Raw genomic sequence first — 27288 nt, 5'->3', positions numbered from 1 at the left:
CCGTAATTTCGTGTTTCTCGATTTTCCCCATTTTTGAAGGGGGTCCATCAAAAAATTTTGAAAAAATGGGATCAAAAATTTAGTTTTTAGAATTTGATGCAGATTTGAAGAGAATCGATCCACAAATCGTTTAAGGTAACCCGTTCAAGAATCGGATAGATATTGGCTGAGATATACCTTCCCAAAGGTCCGTAATTTCGTGTTTCTCGGTTTTCCCCATTTTTGAAGGGGGTCTATCAAAAAATTTTGAAAAAATGGGATCAAAAATTTTGTTTCTAGGTTTTGATGCAGATTTAAAGAGAATCGATCCACAAATCGTTTAAGGTAACCCGTTCAAGAATCGGATGGGTAATGGCCGATATATACCTTCCCAAAGGTCCGTAATTTCGTGTTTCTCGGTTTTCCCCATTTTTGAAGGGGGTCCATCAAAAAATTTTGAAAAAATGGGATCAAAAATTTAGTTTTTAGAATTTGATGCAGATTTGAAGAGAATCGATCCACAAATCGTTTAAGGTAACCCGTTCAAGAATCGGATAGATATTGGCTGAGATATACCTTCCCAAAGGTCCGTAATTTCGTGTTTCTCGGTTTTCCCCATTTTTGAAGGGGGTCTATCAGAAAATTTTGAAAAAATGGGATCAAAAATTTTGTTTCTAGGTTTTGATGCAGATTTAAAGAGAATCGATCCACAAATCGTTTAAGGTAACCCGTTCAAGAATCGGATGGATAATGGCCGAGATATATCTTCCCAAAGGTCCGTAATTTCGTGTTTCTCGATTTTCCCCATTTTTGAAGGGGGTCCATCAAAAAATTTTGAAAAAATGGGATCAAAAATTTAGTTTTTAGAATTTGATGCAGATTTGAAGAGAATCGATCCGCAAATCGTTGAAGATACTCCGCTTGAGAATCGGATGAATATTGGCCAAGATATAGCCTTCCCAAGGACCATATTGTCGAATTTCGTGATTTTCCCCATTTTCAAAGGGGGTCCATCAGAAAATTTTGAAAAAATCGGATCGAAAATTTTATTTTCAGGTTTTGATGCAAATCTACGGAGAATCGATCCAAAAATCGATTAAGGTACTCCGCTTAAGAATCGGATGGATATTGGCCAAGATATAGCCTTCCCAAGGGCCCTATTTTGGAGATTCTTGAATTTCCCCATTTTCGAAGGGGGTCCATCAGAAAATTTTGAAAAAATCGGATCGAAAATTTTATTTTCAGGTTTTGATGCAAATCTACGGAGAATCGATCCAAAAATCGATTAAGGTACTCCGCTTAAGAATCGGATGGATAATGGCCGAGATATACCTTCCCAAAGGTCCGTTTAAGGTTTAAGGTATCCCGCTTAAAAATCGAATTTATAATGGCCACGATATGACCAGAGGAAACCAGTTAAAGTAAAAAAGTTTATGTAAAAAACGAAAACATGAAAACAAGATACCATTTCAGATGATATTGGACAAAATGTTAAATTATTGATAGTACTATAAAATATCTATGAAAATATATTTTTTTTGAGCTACTGGCCAATTATATAGCTAATTAAATAATGTAGAAAGAAAGTATTTTACTTTACTTGAAGTAAAATGTTATCGAAAATACCAAGATTCTGGTATTATTGCGGTAAATTTTTTGGCCAACTATCGATAGACTGGGCTTATATCGAAATACCGCAGCCTGATATCCAGATTGCCCAATAATACCGAACGCCAAACGCCGTGGATACGAGAAGGGTCATTGTTATTTTTTCTAATCGCCTCAATTTCTGCCATCGTCGTGAAAACAAATAGGGCGCAGAAAGTGCAACGCGTTGGGCCCATTTCTAATAAACCATCAACCGGAAACGGAAGGCCAGTCGGGAGAGGCGCGCATAAAACAGACAAAAAAAATAAATAAATTCATTTTGTTTTGTTTGCCAAAAAAACGGTGCAGCCATTTCCCTGTGTGTGTGAGTGAGTGAGTTTATGTTAACACGTTTGTGTATGTGTGTGTGTGCGTGAGCATTTGCGTGTGCGTGCGTGAGTGTGTGTTTCTCTCGCTGGCTCTCTGCATTTCTATTTCCCTTTTTTTTTTTGGTACCGTTTTCTTCCTCATCCCCCAAGTGCCGCTTTAAATTAAATAATTGCATTATTTTTTGTGTGAAATCAGCAGGAACTATGTGCTATTTGAATATTAAAAGTCCCAATCAAAGTGATGGCCGTAAAATATTGAATTCGGCGTTGAAATAATTTTGAAGAAAAACAAAAACAAGAAAACACTACCGATACGCGGCGAAGTAAAAATCAATAATTAGAGCGCTCGTTCGTCGAGCAAAAGCTAAAAAAGCCAAAGGCTAAAACAAAAAAAAAGAAAACAGATTACAAAAGGTATGCAGTAGAATCGAACATAAAAAACTTAAGTCCATGGGTCTAAAAAACACAAAAAACTCTATGTAAGTGTGTACACGCACACAATAAAACATATAAATATACATATGCATATATGTTTCGATATATTCCGATATATATGTATATGTATGGATATTGGTTTTTGGGAAATTCGTGAAAAATGCAACACAAAACACGAAATGAAAAAAGAACCATCAAATGTCAATTTCGTATATTTCGATTTTCCGGAAATGCAGGGTGGCATACAGCATCCACCGGACACATGGGGCAGCAGCCTTGCCTGCCTGCCAGCCAAACCCTCCCCCCTTTATGTATATTTTTGCGGCGAAAAATCCCCCATTTTCCAACCAAAAGTTGCATTTTCCAACATAAGGCATCGAAATGCAATCGAATTTTTAGTTCAAGAATATATATATATATATATTCCATTACCTAATAGGCAGGTAGGGAACTATACTATATATATACAATGCACTTTTTTTTTTTGTTGTTAGTTTCCTTACGTTTTTTTTTGTGGTTTCTGTTTTTGTTGTAATGCCAAGACAGAGGCGGACCTGAGAGAGGAGAGTGTTGTGTACGAAAATCGATGAAATCATGTAACCAAAACATACAAGTAAATATGTCTTACTTATTTGTATGTAAGGAAAATGTTACATGCATGCGAATGCCAAGCATGCCCATTGCGTTTCTTTCTTTTTTTTCCAATGGGTTCTTTACCATAAATTTTACAAAACAAAAGTAATAATAAATCAGGGGGAAAAATCTTAAATTCCAGCCATAAATTAAAAAGCTCCTGCATTTATGTATTTTTCATTCATTTTATTTCCCTAGAACTTGCTTGTGTAAACCAACAAAAAAAAAAAAGAAACATTTTTGAAAGAAACATGATTCAGCCTCTTTGATTTCTGCATTCTGTAAAGCTATCCAATTAGTTTTGTTCAACAGTTTTTTTAATAAATATATTCTCATATATATCTATATATAATCTTTTTTGAATTATGGAGGATTTTGCTGTCATCCCTTAAATAAAAAAATGCCGCTAAACTTTTATACCTAGTTCTTAGCATTTGCCATCTAATATCCTATACGTTTTTTTTGTGGATTTTTGTTTAATACAAAATTTGATGTTACAATTCTGAAAGATTGGTGTTGATCATCTTTTTCTTATATTTTCAAATCACAAACAAAATCAACAAAATTCTAGAGCACTACAGATTTCACCAAAAAGATTCTATATAAAAAAAATACCATAAAAAGTACGTGAAAATTCGATTCCAAAGTCATGTTAAACAGCGCAAATAACAATTCTCTCCAGCATGTAAGTAGACGAAAATCGTCATTCAAATTATATATATCATTTTCCATGAATTGTTTATGTAAATAATAAATATTTAATCAAAAAACTGCCTGTAATGCACGATAAAGCATGAAATATTTTAAAAAACAAACATACTTCACATTTAAACTTAGTCTTGACTATAATTTATGTTTAAAAGCATCTTGGTTTAAGTACAAGGAGTGTTAGTATTTTTTTGAAACTCAAAAAAGGGCTTCTGAAAATCTTGGTATTTTTTCAAAATTATAGAAGCCCTTAAGATTTGTCTAAACTAAATTATTAGTAGAGATTTTGAAAAATAGTTCAAATATACCATGTTTTTCCAGCTAGTATTTTTTCCAAGAGGCTGACTGTTGTGTTGCATGTTTTGAAACATCACTTGCTTGTAAAACACTTTTTATTTGCATTTGGATTAGCCCTAATATATCAGAGAATGAACTAATTTAGCAAAGAATTTACACACATGTCCCTTAGAGATGGATGATCTTGATACACCAGACTTTTACCACTCTCACCATCAAAAGATGTCCGACGAATGACACTCGACACACAGGTGCTGGTGTCGCATAAATATTTTTGCATTGTATTCGAATATTTGGGAGGGGAATACTTGGGGAAAATAAGGCGGCACAAAATTTTAAGGCTAATAAGTTTTTAATTAAGTTTCAAGCTTATTTGAAATACACTTTCTGCACTTTCGGTGGCTATCTTTTTTTGAAACTCGAACGAAACACAAACTTTCTTATCAAGAAATGTTTTTTATTAATGGGCACTCGAGTTCAAGCTCATTGTTATCTTTCCGATTTTTATCTATTTTTGTTATCTGTGTTTAGTTTATATTTTATATCACTGTCACTATTTAAAGGGAAAACAGATCTCGAGTGAAGAGCTGGCAGCTGGTAAATGTGAAAACACCCACGCAAATGAAGGCGTCAATTCCTCCAAAAAACCTAAAACCAAAAATATTTATTCATCAAAAAGATTCTCAAACCAAAAACCAAAAATTGTGTAAATGTAAATGTGTAAAAGGAGACTGAGAAAGGAGACCGATACACTAATACACATTGGATGGAAATATAAAAACACAGATTTATTTTAGAAAACGTTGCGTTGATTACTGCAAATTTTGATACGCAAATGCAACTCATGCATCTCTGAGTTCTTGCCGCAGCTGCTGCAGCAATAACCGCTCCACCGGCATCAAAATATATATCTTTCCTTTTTTATACCCTTGCAGAGGGTATTATAATTTTGGTCAAAAGTGTGCAACGCAGTGAAGGAGACATCTCCGACCCTATAAAGTATATATATTCTTGATCAGGATCACCTCCTGAGTTGATATGAGCATGTCCGTCTGTCCGTCTGTCCGTCTGTCCGTCTGTCCGTCTGTCCGTCTGTCCGTCTGTCTGTCCGTCTGTCTGTTTCTACGCGAACTAGTCTCTCAGTTTTAAAGCTATCGTCTTGAAACTTTGCACACACCCTTCTTTCCTTTGCACGCAGTATATAAGTCGGAACGGCCCGGATCGGCCGACTATATCCTATAGCTGCCATATAACTGATTGATCGGAAATGGTATAACTTTGGTGTTTTTAGAGTTAGAGAGTTCAAATTTGACATGTGAGCTATTTTTGGCAAAACATTACGTCATGCCAAATTTCATAAGGATCGGCCGACTATATCCTATAGCTGCCATATAACTGAACGATCGGAAATGACCCAACTTTCGTGTTTTTGAAGATAGAAAGCTGGAACTTAGTACAGATTTAATTCTTGGTCAGTTGATCCAACCTACCAAATTTCATTAGGATCGGCCGACTATATCCCATAGCTGCCATATAACTGAACGATCGGAAATGGTATTTGGTAGAAATATCAACTTTCGTATTTTTGAAGATAGAAGTTTGGGACTTTTTTTAGATTTTGTATTGTAATAAATTGGATTATATATTCCTATTCCCATAAGGATCGGCCAACTATATCCGATGTTTGCGATATATATCCGGTTTTAACTGCAAGGGTATATAAACTTCGGCTCCGCCCGAAGTTAGCTTTCCTTTCTTGTTTTTTTTTGCCTTTAATGCCATTTCGTTCATGCCCCTTCTGGGCCATTTGCTGGGATATGGTCTTCATTAATCCACTAAATGCGATGTTATCAATAGCCAAGCATCTCGATTTTCAGACAGTCTCCCCCAGAAAGCTATTCAAATTAAATGAATAAATGATAAATACCATTAAAGCAAGGTTGTTTCATGTCTCAGCATTCATGTCTGCTCGTTCCAATCAAAGCGACACCCTTTAATTAATTAGTCTATTAATTAAGACTCCTAAACAAATAAGGAAACCACTCGCACATGCACACGTTTAAGAATCTTGCCTAGTCTTTTGTTTTGTGAATTTCTAGGACATTTAATGGACAGCCGCATGTGGTAGACTCTTCAACACATCTTAAAAGGGAAGAAAGGGTATAAAAATATCGAGCTTCTCGAAATAATCAGCTAGCCGTGCAAATTATCTATACACACGTACAAGAATGTCTCTTCACAAATGTCTGTGGACATATTTTCTTTTTTTTCCCTTATATTTGCTTTTTTTCTTTTTCTGCCTTTTTTTTTTTTTAATAATTTCAGTTCCTTCTATAAAATTAGCTGCAGATTGCTTTTGTCGTTGTCAGTTAAATGTCAGTGCTTAGCCGGGAAACTCGAAAGTCGTCAGTCAGTCGCTCCTGATCGTCACAGCCAGCCAGGCAGCCAAAAAGGATAATTTATCTCGAAAATATACTATACTTATATAGGATACCCAATTACTATGTATCCAGTATATTATAGGCCAGGGCGTGGGGGCTATAAATCATATCCCCACCATGCCATGCGCGTGGCTAGATCATCTACGATTTTCTATCAACGTCAGCATTTTTATGCCCATAAGCGTTTTGTAAACAGGAGACTTAAAGTATTTAGTAAACGGGATTTAATGTTAGCGGCTTTACAAAGATATAGTGTAAGTTTTCCGCAAGAAAGCCTCGAAAGTTAAAGAATAAGGTTCGGGTTCGAGTTTTTTTTTAAAGGACATGGGGGTATATATTTTTGTTGAACCATTTTTGTTGCGCTCTTGTATATCCAGTGTCTTGTTATAACTGTCTATATAGTATTGATGTTGTTGTGTGTAAAACTAAATACTAAAAAATAAAAAACCAAAACTAAAAACATATAATAAATAATATTGTGTGTATGTATGTGACTAACAAACTAAAATAAATAAAAATATTAATTATTTAAAGCATACCTACACACAAAAAGGACACCTTTTTTTCAACAAAAAAAGCAAAAAAAAGGATGTTTGAATGCTTTTCGTTGTACTGTACATGTCCATTTAAAACATTGTTGTCTAAATAATTCTATATGCAAATTGAATACAAATAGTAATATATCTATTTTTCCATGTAGCCGGTGACAACACCATCCGAAATCAACATGAATGGCTATAACCGCAAAGCGCCACAAAAGCGGCGCTATGATATGCCAAAATATGCCGGTAAATAAAAAACTTTATCCACTTTACCACTTTTCCCCCACTTTTCGCCCACTTATAACACTCTATAACACGCGATCTCTATACTATTACAACACAGTGCCACCTAAAAAGAAAACAACAAAGGAACGGATACCACAGCCGAAGAATACGGTGGCTATGCTAAATGAGTTAAGACATGGACTGATTTACAAATTGGAGTCACAGACTGGTCCGGTGCACGCACCTTTATTTACAATATCCGTTGAGGTGAGATGAATACTTGTACGGATCTATTGATCTATTTGCATAAAGAATATCCATAACACTCGTAAAACAAAAAATGCCACTAAAGTCCGTTTTTTTTTTTTTTATCTGTTTCTATTGGTATTCCACGCAATCTAGAGACACAAAATTGCATATCAATAGATCAATAGGGGTTGTACGGTTGTGATATGTGGGTTATATATGGTCTAGTGTGGGTATATGGTAACAAGCACCGTAAATGGCTATAAAGTGTGCATGACATTTAGCCGTTAAGGGCCCAAAAGCAACTAGTATAGGTAGTAATAAACAAAAACAATTGTTTCCCCAGTTGTTGGGCATTCGCATCTGATTTTTATTGACCTGAAAAGCTATATTCGTTGTCAATATAAATCAAGTACTTGATATGCAAATCGTTGAATGTGTGTCTTTTCTTAACAATAAAAAAAGAAAAACAATTTAAAAAAAAAAGGGAAATAAGCTTGCTGGAAATACTAGAACTAGTTAACAATTGTAACAAAAAATCAATGTCAAGACCACTTTAAACTTTTGTATTAATAGCCTTTATATTAATATTTAAAATTTGTTTTCAAACAATAGGTCGATGGACAGAAGTACATGGGCCAAGGTCGCAGTAAAAAAGTAGCACGCATCGAAGCTGCTGCCACGGCACTGCGTAGCTTTATACAATTTAAGGATGGAGCCGTTTTGTCGCCATTGAAGCCATCGGGCAACTTGGACTTTACCAGCGATGAGCATCTCGAAAATGGTATTGAAAATATGTCCAATGTCGCATTGGTCGATTACATTCAGACGTTGATGTTGACTGCTAAATCCAACCTTACCTCGCTTGAACAACCCACGTTGCGTCTTCAAATGTTTTGCATGAGTCAGAGCAAGTATTAGTGATTTTTTTTGGTTTATTTTCCTCTTCTGTTCGATTATTTTAATTTATTATTTAAACCTATAATTTATTGTGAAACCATTGAAACAAAATGTTATTTGACTTTTGCCCAATAACCCAAGAACCAAATGAAATATTGATCAGTTTTCCATTTTTACTCAAAATCACAAATCAAGAAAGAGTACAAATGGAAGGAAAGCCTTTATAGTTTTTGTTTTTATGTGTGTTGGCTTATCCCCTTTCTTGCAAAGTTCTTATAATGTTTTAAAAGCCTCTTTTCTGATAATTTTTAATGAAAAAAACTGCTTGTATAATAAAGATTTAATGCCTTAATATTATTTTCATTCATGTCTTTGAAGGTTTCTAAATTAAGACACTGTAATGCTTTTTCTTCTAATGTTTGTACATAATAATTTTTAAAACACTGCAATTTAATTTATAACTACATTTATGTGTTTCCTTGCCTTTCTGTTAATTTCTTTTTTTGTATGTTGGTTGGAGATTAAATTTAAAGAAATTAAGAAACTTCTGTGTGTGCGTATGAGTGTGTGACATAAGTTTAGATGATAAGTTAGATCAGGCAGCTGCTGATCACCCGACTTTAATCTATTACTTTAATTTTCTATTGCCAGATGTCAGCAAGAGCGCCATTACGGTCGATGGCCAGAAGAAAGTACCAGACAAAGGCCCTGTGATGCTGCTCTACGAACTCTTCAACGATGTTAATTTCGAGTGCATTAATATTGATGGGGCTCAGAACAACTGTCGCTTTAAGATGACGGTGACAATTAATGAGAAGAAGTTTGATGGGACAGGTAAGTGTATGAGGTTGCAAAGGACTTGGCAAGGAGTCTCTCTTCTTGCAAAGTCTTCTAGATACCCTCAATTATAATAATCTCCCACAATTACCAGGTATTAATATTTCTTTCTTATTTCCAGGTCCATCTAAAAAATTGGCTAAAAACGCAGCTGCCAAAGCGGCTTTGGCCTCGCTGTGCAACATCTCGTATAGCCCCATGGTGGTGCCGCAAAAGAACGTGCCACTGCCCATCGACGACAAGTCATCGTCCATGGAACTGCCCCAGATCCATGCGGACACCATTGGTCGTCTGGTATTGGAGAAGTTCATGGAGGTGATTAAGGGTCAGGAGGCCTATTCGCGGCGAAAGGTATTGGCTGGCATTGTAATGACTGAAAACATGAATTTTTGCGAAGCCAAAGTGAGTTGCTAACTAGCTAGTTGTATACTAGCTAGTCTACATCAATATATATCTAAAATCTGAATATGATCCCGATTACATCAATATCCATTCGAATAGGTAATTTCGGTATCGACGGGCACCAAGTGCGTCAGCGGCGAACATATGAGCGTGAACGGAGCTGTTCTGAACGATTCCCACGCCGAGATCGTGTCCAGGCGATGTCTTCTCAAGTACTTATATGCCCAGCTGGATCTTCAGTGCAATCAGGGTATAGTTGTTTGATGTCTAAGCCAAGTTTTTCCATATATATCTCATAAAACTGATCTAGTCTTAAGTAAGACAACCCTATCTAGTCTAGCATTTAGTTTCTATTGTAAAGTCTTATGAAAAGAGAGAAAACATTGTCGAAAGTGTCTTAAATTTTTGTTGAAATCCTGCCAAAAAGAAATATTAGTCATTATTAGAATATAATCACGGAGTGCTAACCGTTATTTTTCTGAATTTTTAGGGCAACTAGATATTCCTAAAAACCCACCAAACTCTTTGTTTTCAATTGGCTTACAGTTTCATTTATCCATTTCATTATCCTATAGAATCACCAACTGTTTTGATTTTATTATTTTAATTTAACAAAAGCCAAGTTATAGGCATTTTATGCTTTATCCATCACTTTTAATTACAAAACCAAAACAAAGATATATATTATATATACCCCTCCATAAAAAAAACAGATTCTTTTCATATATATACCCCTTGTGTATTAATGAAAAGAAAAATGAATTTAAGAAACTAAATCTAAAACGTTTTCATTTAATTTATATTTGATTACTCTTATTCAATTTTCTCTTAAATTTAGCCACAGCATATCAGTCGATTTTCGTGAGGAATACTGATGGGCAATACCCTTATAAACTAAAATCCGGGGTACATTTCCATTTGTATATAAATACAGCACCTTGTGGGGATGCACGGATATTTAGTCCTCACGAAAACGACACAGGTGTTGATAAACATCCAAATAGGTTGGTACAATCGATCTTATATATATATACTTTTATAACTACTTGCTACTATATACTTTTAATGAATTACTTTACATATGTTCTTATACACGAAAACTTTATACAAAATTGTACAAAAAAAACCGAAAAGAGAATACATGACAAAAGTATTAAGTAGAAAACTAATCAATTAATTAGTTAAATTTTGTAAAAAAAAAAAAAAACAAAATATAAAATGGAAATCTGGGAAATGCAGTGATGAATATGCATTAATATATATATACGTATTCGAATATGTATGAATATATTGGCATTATCAAAATCTAAACACAAGCATGTATAGAAGTTATGAATCCGGGTATTATTAAGTTTTTTATTCTTTTTTTTTGTATAGTTTTTTTTGTTTAATTTCTTATCTTGCTAATATTAATCTTCAGATTATGATATATATAACTTGAAATTGAAACCTCTCCTTCAACACTGAGTTGTCTGTCTGTTTTAAGACTCTGTTTCGAAATCCCTATTGTAAGTTCCCCCCGAATGTAAAGCTCCAATTGGATTAAAAAAAAAATGCAAAATAAATTCTTGACAAAAATATGTGAAACAAGGTTGAAATTTCATCGTAGCTCTCTAAGAATCTTACAAAAAAATGTAGTTTTAATGTGAATATTTCTCGTTCTGTCTACTTAAAAGCCACAAAAAAGAACTGACCATGTTTTGTTCATAATATTGACTTGGCATGTTTCGAAATAACTTTTTAAACAATCAAAATAATTCTATTTTCATATTCATTTCCACACACAATGCCGCGCCCACATTTACACTTAAAAAAAAAAAACAATATAAAACCTAATCAACTATAGAAAAGCCCGTGGACAGTTACGCACGAAGATCGAGTCCGGGGAAGGAACAATACCAGTTAAAAGCAGCGATGGCATACAAACGTGGGACGGCGTTTTGCAGGTTAGTCTTTATTTTTATATAATATTTTATATAAATTATTAATAATATATATGTGTTTTTTTCTAAAAACTAGGGCCAACGCCTGCTCACAATGTCGTGCTCGGATAAAATCGCACGCTGGAACATTGTGGGTATACAGGGTTCCTTACTGTCTTCCATAATTGAACCAGTGTACCTGCATTCTATTGTCTTGGGGAGTCTTTTGCACCCAGAGCATATGTACCGGGCTGTATGCGGTCGGATCGAGAAGTCCATCCAGGGTCTGCCGCCGCCCTATCATTTGAATAAGCCCCGTCTGGCATTGGTGACATCGGCCGAGCCGCGTAACCAGGCCAAGGCGCCAAATTTTGGCATTAACTGGACCATCGGTGATACGGAACTGGAGGTGGTTAACTCCCTAACTGGCAGGACCATTGGTGGTCAGGTGTCGCGTATTACCAAGCAGGCGTTTTTCGTTAAATACGGATTCTTGATGAAGAATCTGCCGGGTATATTGGTGCGCAAAGTGACCACAGACTATGGTCAAACGAAGGCTAATGTCAAAGACTATCAGGTGGATATCTAATACAATATTTCAGTTGATTTATATTAATATTATTATATACTTATTTTGTAGACCGCTAAATTAGAACTGTTTTCCGCGTTTAAACGAGAAGATCTGGGAAGCTGGCTGAAGAAACCGATCGAACAAGACGAGTTCGGACTTAACGAATGACTGCATTCACAAACAGCTCTATCGATGGGAAATGAAATGTTTAAAAAAGACAAATGCAACGGCAAGCAATTAATAGAATTAGAAGCAATAGCTTATAGTAACAAATCGTATGTAGAATGCAAAATAAGTTTGATGCAAAAGCATCAGAATCAACAAAATGAACAAAATCAGCAAGAACTAGAACAACAAACTGAACAAAATCAGCAAAAACAGCGAAACTTGTGTCCCAAAAATCTCAATGGCAAGCACAACGATGCTATTGCTCGAATAATGGAAAACGGCTCTAGAATATTTATAGAATAGAATGTAGTTTTTATGCTGGAACTGAGTAAAGGAGTATTATGGCGTTTTTTTGAAATCAATTGAATTATTTTTAATATATATTATTATTATTATTTTTTTTTTTTTGTTGAATAATTTTATGTGAATAAAATTGGCAAAAACCGACGACTTCTTCCTTCTCTCACACAAGTTTTCCCACAAGAAGAAATATATTATATATATATCTATATATCGGTTGCATTCTTAACAAATTAACAACTTACATTTTACGTATATTATATGAGATGTACACTGTTTTAGATTTTACAAGTTTCAAACAAACAAAAAGAATATTGTTACAAAAATATATATAAATATAAACAACAAACAAACCAGAGAGACACAAGATAAACAAAAAGAAACTTTAAACTTTCACATGGAATCTGGAGAATGAATTTTGTTTACAATTAAGAAATGTGTATGTTGTTAAGTTATGTTATTTGCAACGACATAATAAATAATATAATAAAGTCACGCTTAATATATACATATACATATAAATTGAAAAAGTAGATTTCGAAATGATACATATTTCTCACATACATACATTTTTCTTCGAATCATATATAAACCATACTATGTTCTTGGCTAGAATGAGACTTTAAAGTTTAAACTAATATACCAAAACTATTAATCAACTACCAGATTATTTAGATTTCTTTGTAATTGCCAGATTAGTTGAAATAAATCACACCTACGAATTACGTATTAGATTAGTTACAAATCTACAACAAAGCAAATCTCCAAAGCAACAAAAATATGAAAACGATGAAAGATTAACCAATTAAAGCAAAAAGACAGGCGGCTGCTTAAAAATGTTAACCATAAGCTTGTAATGTCATTTTGCATTATATTGTATTAGTTTTTTGGACAGTAGAACAACATACCGATCTTGCTATTTTTTTCCCCCACAAGAAAAAAAAAACAAAAAAAAATTCACTGCTTCCTCTGATTTCTTCCAGTATATAATATATATATAGAAAAAAAACAACAAAAAACAGAGAAAACATAAACTTTTTAGTTGGTTTCACTGCCAATACATTTTTTTGCTGATTGCTCGTTTAATTTCTAATAAAATAACGATTTTTTATGGCCCCAATATTTGGTGACCTCGAAATTTTTGCGCCCAGTATCTGGTGACCCCGAAAATCTGAACTGAATCTGTCACCACGTATTGAGGCTTCCTTTTGAGTTCTATTTTTGACTTAATTGTACATGAAATTTCCCCACAAAAAATTAAATTGCATTCTAAAATGCAATCAAAAAAGTTGATTCCTTTTGAAAACGAAAAAGACGGCATGACATTTTAGAGCAGGACAGCCAATGTCCGATGCCTAAGTGCATGTATTTGATTCGGTGTTATCCTGTAACTTACATTAAGTGAGTAGTTTTTCCCAAATTCGAATTACCATTTTTCCATTTAGTTTAATGTTATTCATGTACAATATGTTTTGAATAAAAGAAAAAAAATATGAGAAAACGTGGTAGAATTCCTGAATTATTTGTTTATAAATTTACATATAATACCCATGGCATTAATGTGACGACGAGGCACATGCGAAAATAGGTAATATTTGCATAAAATACAGCAAGCATATAATGGATAAACAAAAAGTTGATCTTATATAAAATACTGTGATACTAAATTTTACTAGTACTTCCAGCATAGCTGCATTTTATCCATTCTTAAATATTCTATGTTAACAATAAAAGAAAAACTAAAAACAACGGCAGCATCAGCTAAAAATAATCAATAAAAAACAAGAAAACCGAAAACTATATAGGAAACAAGATGAAAATTTTAAAACGAATATAATATGTATACATTTAAACATTGCTTGTCTACATTAGATTTTCAAATAAGAAATTTTACAATGAAGTGAACGGAAAGTAAAGATTTAAAATGAAAACCTAAAACTGAAGTGAAATACGTATAGGAGCGCGTAGGTATACAATTGGGGTTTCTGATATATCATTTTTTATTGCAATGCAACCACAATAGCCACTTCGAAGCCAGGAAACAACAAATATATATATATATGATTATATATATATTACATATATATGGAAACTTCACTTAACTCTATATATATATAAAAAAAGTATAAATTAAACTGTAGATGGAAACGAAACTGTTCAACACTTTAACAATAATTATATTGGAATATAAATTTTGAATTTTCAAAACGATTAGGTTAGTTAATGGTTTTTAGAAACCCAGACAACAAAAACATTATTGTTCAATATTAGACTTAGTAAGACCTAAGAAATCAGCGAGATATAAGCTAAAAAAAACACACACACCCTCACTCAAAGAACACACATAAAAACATATTTATTTCATTTTAGATTTGATGAGTTTTTTAGTTGCGTAGCCTGACTTTTTCCTAAACATAAACGACATACAACATACCTACATATAAAATATACGTATATATCCATTATGTTCATCAATGAATTCCAATAATGCTAAAAAATAAGACACTAAAAAGCCCTCAAAATACGCATAAAGGGTTTTGCTCAAATTGCAAACAGAAACCTTTGACAGCCATTTCTCTTCCTTCCGGCTACAATAAATAAAAACAAAAACAAATATATAATATATATGAAAAAAAAATTGTAGATGCGAAATAAAAAAGGTGAATTATTGTGTAACCAAAAAATGATTGAAAAAGCATATAGACATCACAGTGATAAGTGATACGTTAAAAAAAGAAGCGCTAGACCAAAACTAATAACAAATATAAATAGCAAGTACGTGCATAGTTTATAAACAATAATTAACAATTATTGCATACGTACGTAAAAAATCGAAAAAAGGCAAAAATTGGTTTTAGTTTAGTTGATACATTTTTTTTCTTTTTTTTTCAATGTTGAAAGACTATAATCGATAAGAAATTTAAGACATAACTTGCGAAACTTAGTGCCGATAAGTAGGATGAAGGATGCTTACAGAACAAAACATAGAACTGCAAAAGTACATTTTCTTTTATTATCGAAAACAAAAAAAAATTATGAATTCCACATGACACCACAATCTCTTAGATACATAGTATACTAACACATTATTATTAACTTCTTAAAACGAAAAACAAAAACGTATATAAGAACACAGAATGTAATCTCAGAAAAGCAGAAACAGTACTTACACATCTTATACTTCGCTCTTTCTATTAGAAGTTTCCAATAATTTGCCTAGTCATTAAGCAAAAACCATACAAAAAGGTATCTAGTCAGAAAAAGGATAATACATATTTATATATATCACCGATCCACAGAACTATATAGTGTGGCACTAGATTATGTTCCGCAAAAAAGAAAACACGACAAAAAAAAACACAAAAAACATTGGCTTTTGGCTATTTTAGGTGCAAGTTTTAGCTTTTTCCTGCTCTCTTAGATCGTTTGATTCACCATACATATTCTCTATAACTTCAAACTTTGAATTCAAACATATATATTATATATATAGACAGAAGCGAGAAATAAACTCTTTTTTAGATGCTGTAGTGATTTCGAGACGGCCTTAATTAGTTTTTCAAATTAAACTATAATCTCTAAGTTGTTTAATCGATCGGAAGGCGAAGTGTAAGTGACAAATGCATATATATATCGCTCCTTTACGTTCAAAATAAATAACAAACAAACAAATATATATATTGAGGTAAAAAGTGTATAACTTAACAAAGACACAAAGCGAAAATATTGTTTTCCGGATTGACAAAATTAGTGCAACTATCCGAACTAAAAATCCAACAACAATCCCAATTGTTAACAGCTGCAGTCAGTGAGACAACAAAAAAATACAACTTAGATATCCTAAGAGAATCCAATTGATCAATCACATGAATAAATTTTAAAATAGATTTTACGATGGTCTTTGTTTAAACAGTATATTATATATATATTATATAATATAGCGATGGAAGCATATATGGACAAGAACAAAAATTGTATTTTGCGATTTTATAATCGACTGTCAGCCAATAAAAAGTAATAATCCCGAAATTGAACAAGAAACCAAACCTTATAAGCCTATTAATATATATTTACATAAAACGTTCGGTCTCCAAAACAAAACTATTGTAAATGAAAATTAAATAAATTACCAATAATATATATAGCGTAAAAAACTAAAACATTGTCTTTTTCCTGTCTTGGATTTAAAACATACATAAGTCATGAGTGGGTTTTCATTTGTGGGCTCCACCTTTGGCATTTCAATGCGACAATTCTGAACTTTAATATTTGTGTTTTTTATTGATTTATTTAATGCCTGCTTCCTTATATTTTTTGTAATATAATGCAAATCCGTGTAAAAAGGCAACACTATCCTCATATATGAATGTTATTTTCTCGCCCCTTGTGAGCTTTCATTGTTCCAGACAGAGCTCAGGTGTGCCGTGTACCTGTGTTTTATGTACATACCTGTATTACACACAATCTCCACCTCTATCCCCATCACATATAAGCTTTTCTTTTCTTCCACCTTGATGTTAGCCAGATTTATTTTCCCTCTTATGAATGTCTAATGCGTAATGCAAACTCTGAAAGCAAAATATGTACATTGTGCCATACCTTACTTACCTCGCCCGGGCTTTTGTATAGTTTATTCAAACATTCGAATGCCATTGGCGAAACGAATTATATTCTACACAACATATCCTTATTATAAAATCTCAATGGAATTTAAATGCGATTTATTTATTTATTTATTAAACGTTGTCATTCCACACAGCATGCAGGTTTCGTCGACAACGAACTTGTTGATTTCGAAATGACAGTCCGCTGTTAACGAAACCCGGCTTCAGTGAGGATTATTCACATAACACTTAACACATTTCTTAAAACTTAAGTTTCTTAAAAGTATATTAAATATTAATTACTTAAAATATATATTTATTCACTCTATTTTATATATTGTATTATTGTATTGGTATAGACAGATTGAGAATCGAACTCGTTGAAAGAATCCTTGTCAAGAATCGGATAAGAATTGGCCAAGATATAGCCTTCCCAGTGGGCCATATTCAAAAATCCCACTTTTTGCAGGGGTCTCCCCACGAAAATTTGGAAAAAAATCGAAAAATATTTCGTTGCCAGATTTTGATGCAGATTGGTGGAGAATCAATCCACACATCGTTTAAGGTATTCCTTGCAAGAATCGGATGAGAATTGACCAAGATATGGCCTTCCCAGTGGGCCATACCCCAAAATCCCACTTTTTGCAGGGGTCTCCCCACGAAAATTTTGAAAAAAATCGAAAAAATATTTTGTTGTCAGATTTTGATGCAGATTGGTAGCGAATCCATCCACAAATCGTTTAAGGTATTCCTCGCGACAATCGGATAAGAATTGGCCAAGATATGGCCTTCCCAGTGGGCCATACCCCAAAATCCCACTTTTTGCAGGGAAAATCCCCCACGAAAATTTTGAAAAAAATCGAAAAAATATTTCGTTGCCAGATTTTGATGCAGATTGGTGGAGAATCAATCCACACATCGTTTAAGGTATTCCTTGCAAGAATCGGATGAGAATTGGCCAAGATATGGCCTTCCCAGTGGGCCATACCCCAAAATCCCACTTTTTGCAGGGGTCTCCCCACGAAAATTTTGAAAAAAATCGAAAAAATATTTTGTTGTCAGATTTTGATGCAGGTTGGTAGCGAATCCATCCACAAATCGTTTAAGGTATTCCTCGCAGGAATCGGATGAGAATTGGCCTTCCCAGTGGGCCATACCCCAAAATCCCACTTTTTGCAGGGAAAATTTTGAAAAAAATCGAAAAAATATTTCGTTGCCAGATTTTGATGCAGATTGGTGGAGAATCAATCCACGAATCGTTTAAGGTATTCCTCGCAAGAATCGGATGAGAATTGGCCAAGATATAGCCTTCCCAGTGGGCCATATTCAAAAATCCCACTTTTTGCAGGGGTCTCCCCACGAAAATTTTGAAAAAAATCGAAAAAATATTTCGTTGGCAGATTTTGATGCAGATTGGTGGGGAAACGATCCACAGATCGTTTAAGGTGTTCCTCGAAAGAATCGAATGAGAACTGGCCAAGATATGGCCTTCCCAGTGGGCTCCGATGAGAATCGGTGAAGCTATGATTTATATAAAAAATAAAGACATACAGAATCCATAACATTTTCTACTTTCTTTTAAAGAAAATTACTTTTTAAGAGTTTTAGCATCTTTATAACCAAAATTTCTCACTTAACTTCTCGGGCCTCCCCTATTACTTTGCTTTTCTAAAAAGAAATATCAAAATATGACTACTTACTGGTTGTTGAAAACAGCGAGAAACAAGAAAGTAAATAATTCACTTAAAATCAAATAAAATGTAATTTACTTTCAACGGAAACATTTCAGGGATGGTGGCACTTAAGCCGACAATGTGGCCGCCAAGCTCGTCTCTCGGTATGGTATTGCTTATAAAATAGCAGACATCCTGCGGGACGAAGGACAATCTGAATCAAGTGTCTCTTTCCTGGAAGGCAGAAAAAAAACGCAAAAAAATATGAAAAGTAATAAAAACTGACAACAAAAAAAATTGGCCATAAGAGACGTATAAGAAAGTGTGTGTTTGGAATAAGTATTTAACAAAAATATGTAAAATGTAGATGGCTGGGAAATGAATTTCAATTTTAGAAACAGTCCAGTTGCAATCACACAGAACCAGGTACCTACACGCACACACGTCAGTTAAATATTTGTTTTTTGTTCTATTTTTTAAATATAAATAGTCCAAATTTTATTGGTAAGTCCTGAAGAGATTCGTGGATTCTTTTGATACTCATGGCTTCTTTCTTCCCATCAGGTGGTCCTTAGAGGCGTCTCCTTCTATTCATGTATTAAATATAATGTGGATGCAAATGTTAGCTTAATAGAGAAAATATTTAAATTTTTATCTAATTTTGTAAAATATATTTTACAGAGGCAGTCGTGCTTTTACATCTGGAGCCAATAAGAGAATACGAAGACGCGAAGATGGCCAAGGAGAGGATCGTTCCCTGTCCCAGATTCCCTCCAGTTCCAGCAACAATGTCTTCCTGGCGAATCCCTCGATGAACGAACTGATGCAAACCATTCACCACACTGCCGCCTCCAAGGACGATCAACAAGGTGTGGTGGTCCTGGGATCTCGTCATGGCATCCTGGATCTGTCTGACTTTGATGCGGATCCCGATGAGGAGGAAATGGATGAGATGAATAAAGATTGTTTGGAAATTATTCATTTGGTAAGTAATTTATAAAAAGATTAACTAAATATCTAGAAATAATCCTTATTTGATTTTCCAGCAACTCGCTTATGAAATGCTACCCCCTGACGAGTGCCACAGGACATCGGATCACCTGCAAGGCAATAAGGACTCCAAGGATAATGAAATCGAGCTGCATCGGAGCCTATCGGTAGATGGCTTCAGCTACGCCCATCGTAGCCTACAGGACACGTCGGACCGTCTGCTGTGGGAGGTGCACTCCGAGGGTACTCTGATTCAATTGCCAGGAATCGATTCCACGCTCTCCGAACAGATGGTGCTCCTGAAGCCGGTTTGTGAGGAAGTCTTGTGGCAATCGGAGATCTTGTCCGGCCACCGGATGTGTTTCGATCAGGGGGACTCCGACTCCAGTAGTATTTGTAGTCTCATAGCCAATGGGGGGAAGTATATCAATTCCCTCATACCATCCGCTCCGCTTTCTTCAACTTTGCCTTCCAGTCGGGACTTGACGAAGGAGCCAGACCAAAAATCAGAAGGACACTTGTATTGGATAAATCTGGCCCACATACTCATGGTAATTGCGTGCCTGCGTGGCGTGTTTTAGGAGAAAAATATTCACAGACAAGGATGATTTTAATAATTCAGAAAACTCTGCAACAAAAGGAGAATATTTTAAAGTTTTTACCAGAAGTTAAAGAACGACGCAAACACGAATAACCAAGCATGGTTAAGATGTCCTTAAATCGAAATATGTATTTCCAAAATCTATCTTAAATTTTACAAAAAAAATACGATTTTTCTTATTTTTAATCTTGAGAAAATATTTGTGAATATCATTTAAAGGGATAAGGAAACTGTATCCCAGCAATCAGAGCTTCAGAAGCCAAAGGACATGAAAGGGCGGACTGGGCTGGATGCTGAAATCCTGACAGGACAAGACATTTGCTTTCGGGGTATTTATTTTGTCACTTTCCACCACTTGCTGATGATGGAAAACCGTCAGGGAAAAGCCAAATAAACACATTTCAGGACAGGACAGGGATGGGAGTTGGTCCGTTTGCCTTCGGGGGGCGGTGGATAACAAGGATATCAAGGATATATTTGCACATTTTTGGCCAACAGGCCTTGAATCCATATTAGGCACATTCTAATAACCAATTTGGACAAAACTGATGACATTTTATTCCACTTTCGTGCATTCCCTGTTGGAATTTTTAAATTGAATTTTAAAGACCCGGGCTTTGCTTAAAAGTTTGATTTTAATTAAAAGCAAAAAGTCCGCTACCGCTACTGCTACTGCCATTGCCACTGCCACTGGCATCCAAGGTATGAGTCCTATTTGGTACTCAGCCACAATAATAAAGTTTACTTCCAGCCACTTTGGATCTAATGCACTCAAAGTGCCATTAAAGGGTGGACCCAAGCCGAACCTGAGCGAGCCACCCCTACAACTTTACCGTTAAAAAGTCCACAAATCGAATTATTGGACACAAAGCGATCCAACAGGCTCGACAAGAGCTATCGACATCGACTACTAGTATGTAGTATGTCCTGGCCCGTATACACAGGTTGTCCCAGCGAGGACATATGTATATATATAAATATATATATTTTTGTGTTGTTTTACAATACAATAATAAAAATAATGCAATTTTCAGTGCCTAATTATATTAAAGACTGCAAATGCACACATGTGCACACTGTGATATTGTTAAACAAACTAAATACAAAACAATTAGTCGTGTGTGCCATACATCCCGGCTACTTATAGTAATCTGATTTGGACCTTTCATCAAAAATTAATTGGTTTACGGCGAAAACATTAGGCCTGGACTACAAACAGTCACTTTGCTTTGGCAACTTGTCGGAAATGAAAAGTTTTCGCCTTTTAATCAAATTATGTTTCATATCAAAAGCAATTTGAGGAGAGTCTCCGTTTATTATGTTTTTATTGGTTTTTAATTTAAGGTCCTTGGAATTTTGTGACTTGATTTTTTAAAGGTGAAAAATGGTAGCTTTAGGGGGTGGGAGTTTTAGGTACTTTTAAATTTTGAAAGATAAATATCTTGAGAAAAATTCTACTAAAAAATACATTTTTTTCTAATTTTTATAAAGCCCTTTCTGAAGTCCACTCTTTTATATTCATGATTTTCCTAAAAAATATTTACTTATTATAGCTCTACCCTTTTTCACAGTGCATACATTTATCGTTATTGTTGAAAACACCAAGCAACAAGTGTGGTTTATTGGCTAGCCAAGAATTAACACGACTTTTTATTAACCCAGAACCCAAAACTCACTGAATTGCGCATTTTGTTATGCTACAAGTTTTGTATTTTCTCTTCTGGGTGTGTTTGTGTGAAATGTCTGTGTTTTTGCATGTTGGTGTGTGTGTGTGTGGGTAAGGACTTCACACGTCACAAGTAATTCTGACGTAACTGAAACTTTTAGGATGTGTGACAGGAAGACGCAAAAACACAATGCATCATTCGACTTTGCCTAGACGACTGACTAACCAGAAATACTGAGTAGGAATGGAAATGGGTATGGGTATATGGGTATGAGAATGGGAATAAAACAGCTCAAAGTTTATTCTCCATCATTTGATAAAGTACGTTGAATAGCAGTAACTATACATGTATCTAGATATATATTTTGTGATATACACCTCTACATATATATATATGTATATATAGAGTCGTATAGCGGATGTCATGGCGGATGTTGTGAAACCTCTTTGTTGCGGCAAACACTTACGCACACTCACACAACAAATGAACCGGAAGTTGACAAACGTAACGCGTACTGTCACAGTCTGTGTGTCTCCGTGTGGATGTGTGGGTGGAGGAGCATGAACAGTAGGAAGGGGGGAGGGTGTGGGGAGGTATGAGGCATGTTATACTATATGTCGAGTGTGGCATTGTAACACGCACACTTCCGGTACCGCCAACCGACTCGCCACTCAGTTTGAGAATTTATCACTTGCCTTTGTGTATCGATAACCAAGTTGCCTCCCTGCTTTCGACTTGACACTCGAAAATGTCTAAAATAAGTGCTGCTCTGTTTCCATTTAATAACCAAATAATGACAGACAAGGGAATACCTCACATTCTAAACAATGGCATTCGAAAACAAGAAAGGAAAGCTAACTTCGGGCGGACCCGAAGTTTATATACCCTTGCAGTTAAAACCGGATATATATCGCAAACAACGGATATAGTTGGCCGATCCTTATGGGAATATGAATATATAATCCAATTTATTACAATACAAAATCTAAAAAAAGTCCCAAACTTCTATCTTCAAAAATACGAAAGTTGATATTTCTACCAAATACCATTTCCGATCGTTCAGTTATATGGCAGCTATGGGATATAGTCGGCCGATCCTAATGAAATTTGGTAGGTTGGATCAACTGACCAAGAATTAAATCTGTACTAAGTTCCAGCTTTCTATCTTCAAAAACACGAAAGTTGGGTCATTTCCGATCGTTCAGTTATATGGCAGCTATAGGATATAGTCGGCCGATCCTTATGAAATTTGGCATGACGTAATGTTTTGCCAAAAATAGCTCACATGTCAAATTTGAACTCTCTAACTCTAAAAACACCAAAGTTATACCATTTCCGATCAATCAGTTATATGGCAGCTATAGGATATAGTCGGCCGATCCGGGCCGTTCCGACTTATATACTGCGTGCAAAGGAAAGAAGGGTGTGTGCAAAGTTTCAAGACGATAGCTTTAAAACTGAGAGACTAGTTCGCGTAGAAACAGACAGACAGACGGACAGACAGACGGACAGACAGACGGACAGACGGACAGACGGACAGACGGACAGACGGACATGCTCATATCAACTCAGGAGGTGATCAAGAATATATATACTTTATAGGGTCGGAGATGTCTCCTTCACTGCGTTGCACACTTTTGGACAAAATTATAATACCCTCTGCAAGGGTATAATAAGAGCTTTAAATAGTGAATCTTTGAAATTGTTTGTTTCAAGTGTTTATGGGAGTAGTTTTTGGAGGAGCTTTGGGGTTTTAGTTGTTAATTAATTATATTTCTCTATTTGTAAAGTGATACGTTTTTTCTTAAATGATGATTTTTTAATCTTTTTTAGTGAAAGTATACTTTTCAAACAAAAAAATTACCACTTTCTTTCTAGCCTTTATATTTGAAACCCAATTTAATATCTAAGAAAAAGCTTTAAGGCAATGATTCTTAATTCTTTTACAATGTTGTCTTATGAAAAAATTTAAGAAATATAGTTTTTATAAATATTTAATGGAAATAAAGAAACTATCCACAAATTCTTTATATTTTTTAAAAAGTAATAAGATATGCTTTTTGTCATAGAGCACTTGTATATGTCTTTTATCTCTTTGATCTTTCTTTTTTACAATTAAGAAGTTACAGTTTTAAGTAATAATGAAAAAATAACCATTAATAGTAATGGAATATTGTATAACAAAACTTTATAAACTTCAAAATCTTTAAAATATATCCAATTATATAACAAGTTATGCACTAAAAAAGCTTTTATTTTGTCCTTAGATTTAATTAGGATTTAAGACTCTTGTTTTTTACTATTTCTTCCTTAAATATTTTACTACAATTTCATACTAAAGTAAAGCATGTTTTTATTACCTAAATGGCAATTCATATAAAAAATTCACTTCCGTACCGGTCGTACCAAATATGGTCATTGCCAGACTAGATATAGATGCAATTGGATGGCTGGACAAAAAAAGAGTCACCTTTTCTGCTTCGAAATTTTCCCCCTTTTTTGTCGTAGTGGTACTCACATTGACATATGTTTATGGCCAAATATACCGGCCTGCCATGGGCATGGGCCTGGGCATGGGCCCTTTAGCCCAACACGATTGCAATTTAAATATGGCCCAGGTTCAAGCCCGAGAGTATCGCGAAGGCAATAGACCGTGACAGTGGACAAAGATATAGTTCGATGGCCGGATGGTCGTTTGTCTGACTGCCAGACTGAATGACTGACTGACTGACTGAATGAATGACTGACTGAATGGATGGATACCTGGTGGACTGGATACTGGACTGAATGACTAACTGACTGAATGGCTGACTGACTTGGTTGGTTGGTTGGTTGGCGACCGAAAGCGGTTTAATTGTGCACGGGGCATTTGGGGGGGCGGCTTGTAAAGGCCAAGAGAGGTAGGTACCATTCGAAAGCCATTCGAGTTTATTGTGTTCATTCAACAAAGCACCGCCCCGGAAATCTGGAATGCTCATAATACCCTAGCCGAAAGGTATATATGCAAAGGGGGTGGCTACTTAGCCTCTGAGCTCTTTAGAACTCCCAGTTAATAATAAGGGTTAATAAGAGCTATTTATTTCGAGTTTATTAGCTGTTTCATTAGGAGGTTTTTGGTGGGGAATATAAGTAGGTGTTATGGTTTATTGTAAAGACTTGTAAGCTAAAATATATTTGTTATTTAGAACCTAAATAAAATACTAAAATTAGCTTGAACTATGGGAGTTAATATTGAAATAATCGTTCTCTTGGCAAGCTTTACAAGCCTTTTTCTTAATGAAAGTTCTTTAGTTATATAGTTTGTTTTAATAAACATGTCTTGAAATTTAAACATACTTTTATATATATTTTTTTTAAATATATAAAAAGACCTGTTTTTTCAAAAACTTCATAGAACAATCTAACCGACAAGTATTTAAAGAACTAACTAACATGATGTGAATATTAATGGATTTTAAAAAGATTAAAACTTTGTACAATATAACAAAACTTTGTAAATTTATAACTTTTACTAAATTAGATTTTAAATCTATTCAAAAATTAATTTTAAACTATTTTAAGGCCTTTTAAATCTCGAAAAACCCCAAAAGCCGGCGAACACCTGTTAGTTGATGCCTCACAAAAAACTCAACTGTTGTGCAAACCCACAGACTTTTCTTTGTAATTTCCACAGTTTACTCACCTGTTTTTCCATTTAATTCAGATTAATTGGAGTTTCGATCAATTCACGTAATCAAACAGCTGGTCTTCCCGAAAAGCAACAATTTCTTTTAATAACTTACATTGGGATTTAGCCATCGAGGCTTAACCATATGGCTTAAATGGCACTGGGGCTTGGCACTAAAAAAAATTGTATTTGTCCAACACATTCTAAATATTTTTGGTTTATTTTTTATGTTTTATTTTATGTTTTGTTAACGCGAAATATTCTAAAAACTTCTAACTGATGTCTGAGATCGAGAAGTTGGGAGTAGTATTTGTAGGCCAAGCGCGTTCTTGGCACATACTTCCGCTTCGAACGTCCCGAATCGAATGAACCAACAACTGGCATCCCGTTTATAATGAAAACTTTTTGCAGGGCCAGAGAAAGGCCAGAACCCGAGATGATTTTCAACCCTCGAAAACCGACAACCGAAAAGCGGAAAACCGGAAAACCGAGTGCCCATACGAAGGGCGGCTTTCGTTGTAGACTCACCCATACACTGGATGTTCGTATACGTATATCTTACACGTACACTTGTACGTATACGTTTTGTTTACCTTGGTATGTGTGGTTTGGGTGGGTGGATGGATGGGTGGATGGGTGGCTGGATGGGTGCTGTCTCTCGATGGAGGGGTGTTCGTTGGGGAGGCAGTGCCACTGCCTTCGACAGAAGAGGCGACGCATCGCATTCACGTCACAACGCCACTGCAACCCGGCAGCATCACTCTGCTACCATTTCCTTCCCCATTAGAGGTGGCTTTGCTGGCTTTTAAATGGCTGGATTTTGAGAGGTTTTATAGGCCTATAGAGGGGGATTGGGGGGGTCTTTGCCATTTATAAAGGAAAATATCTAAAATGTTAAAAATTACACTGTGTAGCTGCTTTAAAGTATGAACGATTTAAATATACATTTTTAAAAACTAAACTATAAGGTTTTTCTTAAAAAAATATAAAAATTCATAGAACTATTATGTACCTCCGTACCTCCGTACCTTCGAGCCTTAATATTTTGATTATTTTTTAAGATTATTTTCAATTTTTAGCTATTTTTCAAATACCCTCTAACGACATCACTGACAGTCTCCCCCCTTTTTGGACAAAATCACTGACACGAGCCGCGCCTCGTGCTGGCGGGGATTTGGCCACGACACTCCGGACCTCCTCCGGCTTCTCCCTCACCATAGCTCCCCTCCAAGCCCAATGCTTCGATATTCGCTGGGGCATGACGTTGCACGAAGTTGCGATATACGGTCGGGTTTTTGTTGGTCGGTTCGGATAATGGGTATTGGAGAATCGGTTGTAGGGAGTCGGGAGTTGGGTAGTCGGGTGGACTGGCAGTCGGGTAGCTGGGAGTCTCTGGAGTCTCGGGGTAACGCTGCGCTGGAGTGCGCACCTTTGAACCGTGGCTAGTGATGCCAGAGCCGTCGGACGGAGGGCAACCGGCAGTTCCAGTCAGTATTGGCATCGG

General features: G+C 35.1%; 2 protein-coding genes across 10 annotated transcripts; both read left to right on the top strand.

The window, feature by feature from the left end:
- Window positions 1-1695: 1695 nt before the first annotated feature.
- Adar (Adenosine deaminase acting on RNA) lies at window positions 1696-16742 on the top strand. Of its 9 annotated transcripts, none has more exons than XM_017240709.3 (13): window positions 1696-1947; window positions 2152-2369; window positions 3595-3708; window positions 7170-7257; window positions 7355-7503; window positions 8098-8266; window positions 9034-9216; window positions 9341-9621; window positions 9721-9871; window positions 10460-10625; window positions 11468-11567; window positions 11641-12120; window positions 12184-16742. In XM_017240709.3, the coding sequence occupies exons 3-13, from the start codon at window positions 3673-3675 to the stop codon at window positions 12280-12282; spliced, it is 1902 nt and encodes a 633-aa protein (XP_017096198.1). In that variant the 5' UTR covers window positions 1696-1947; window positions 2152-2369; window positions 3595-3672; the 3' UTR covers window positions 12283-16742. The 9 variants fall into 9 exon arrangements, with proteins under 9 accessions (XP_017096198.1, XP_070132591.1, XP_070132592.1 ...); XM_070276490.1 differs by having other exon boundaries at window positions 8098-8392; XM_070276491.1 differs by having other exon boundaries at window positions 1696-1951; window positions 8098-8392.
- Window positions 16743-19214: 2472 nt separating this feature from the next.
- On the top strand, window positions 19215-20649 carry LOC108124809 (uncharacterized). Its single transcript, XM_017240657.3, has 4 exons — window positions 19215-19363; window positions 19424-19480; window positions 19541-19844; window positions 19906-20649. Exons 2-4 carry the CDS (start codon window positions 19467-19469, stop codon window positions 20428-20430), a joined length of 843 nt encoding a protein of 280 aa, XP_017096146.2. The 5' UTR covers window positions 19215-19363; window positions 19424-19466; the 3' UTR covers window positions 20431-20649.
- The last annotated feature ends 6639 nt before the right edge of the window (window positions 20650-27288 follow it).

The sequence above is a fragment of the Drosophila bipectinata genome, chromosome XL (genome assembly GCF_030179905.1).
Source record: "Drosophila bipectinata strain 14024-0381.07 chromosome XL, DbipHiC1v2, whole genome shotgun sequence".
Taxonomy (NCBI): Eukaryota; Metazoa; Arthropoda; class Insecta; order Diptera; family Drosophilidae; genus Drosophila; species Drosophila bipectinata.
Note: the sequence above shows the minus strand (reverse complement) of the source record. Positions and strands in the feature narration are given on the sequence as shown.

Coding starts and splice junctions, on each gene's coding strand:
- LOC108124809 (XM_017240657.3), top strand. Junction 19,845..19,905: donor GTTTGGAAATTATTCATTTG/GTAAGTAATTTA, acceptor TTGATTTTCCAG/CAACTCGCTTATGAAATGCT.
- Adar (XM_070276490.1), top strand. CDS start 3,673: ATGTTAAACAGCGCAAATAACAATTCTCTCCAGCAT. Junction 9,217..9,340: donor GAAGAAGTTTGATGGGACAG/GTAAGTGTATGA, acceptor TCTTATTTCCAG/GTCCATCTAAAAAATTGGCT. Junction 9,622..9,720: donor TGAATTTTTGCGAAGCCAAA/GTGAGTTGCTAA, acceptor CCATTCGAATAG/GTAATTTCGGTATCGACGGG.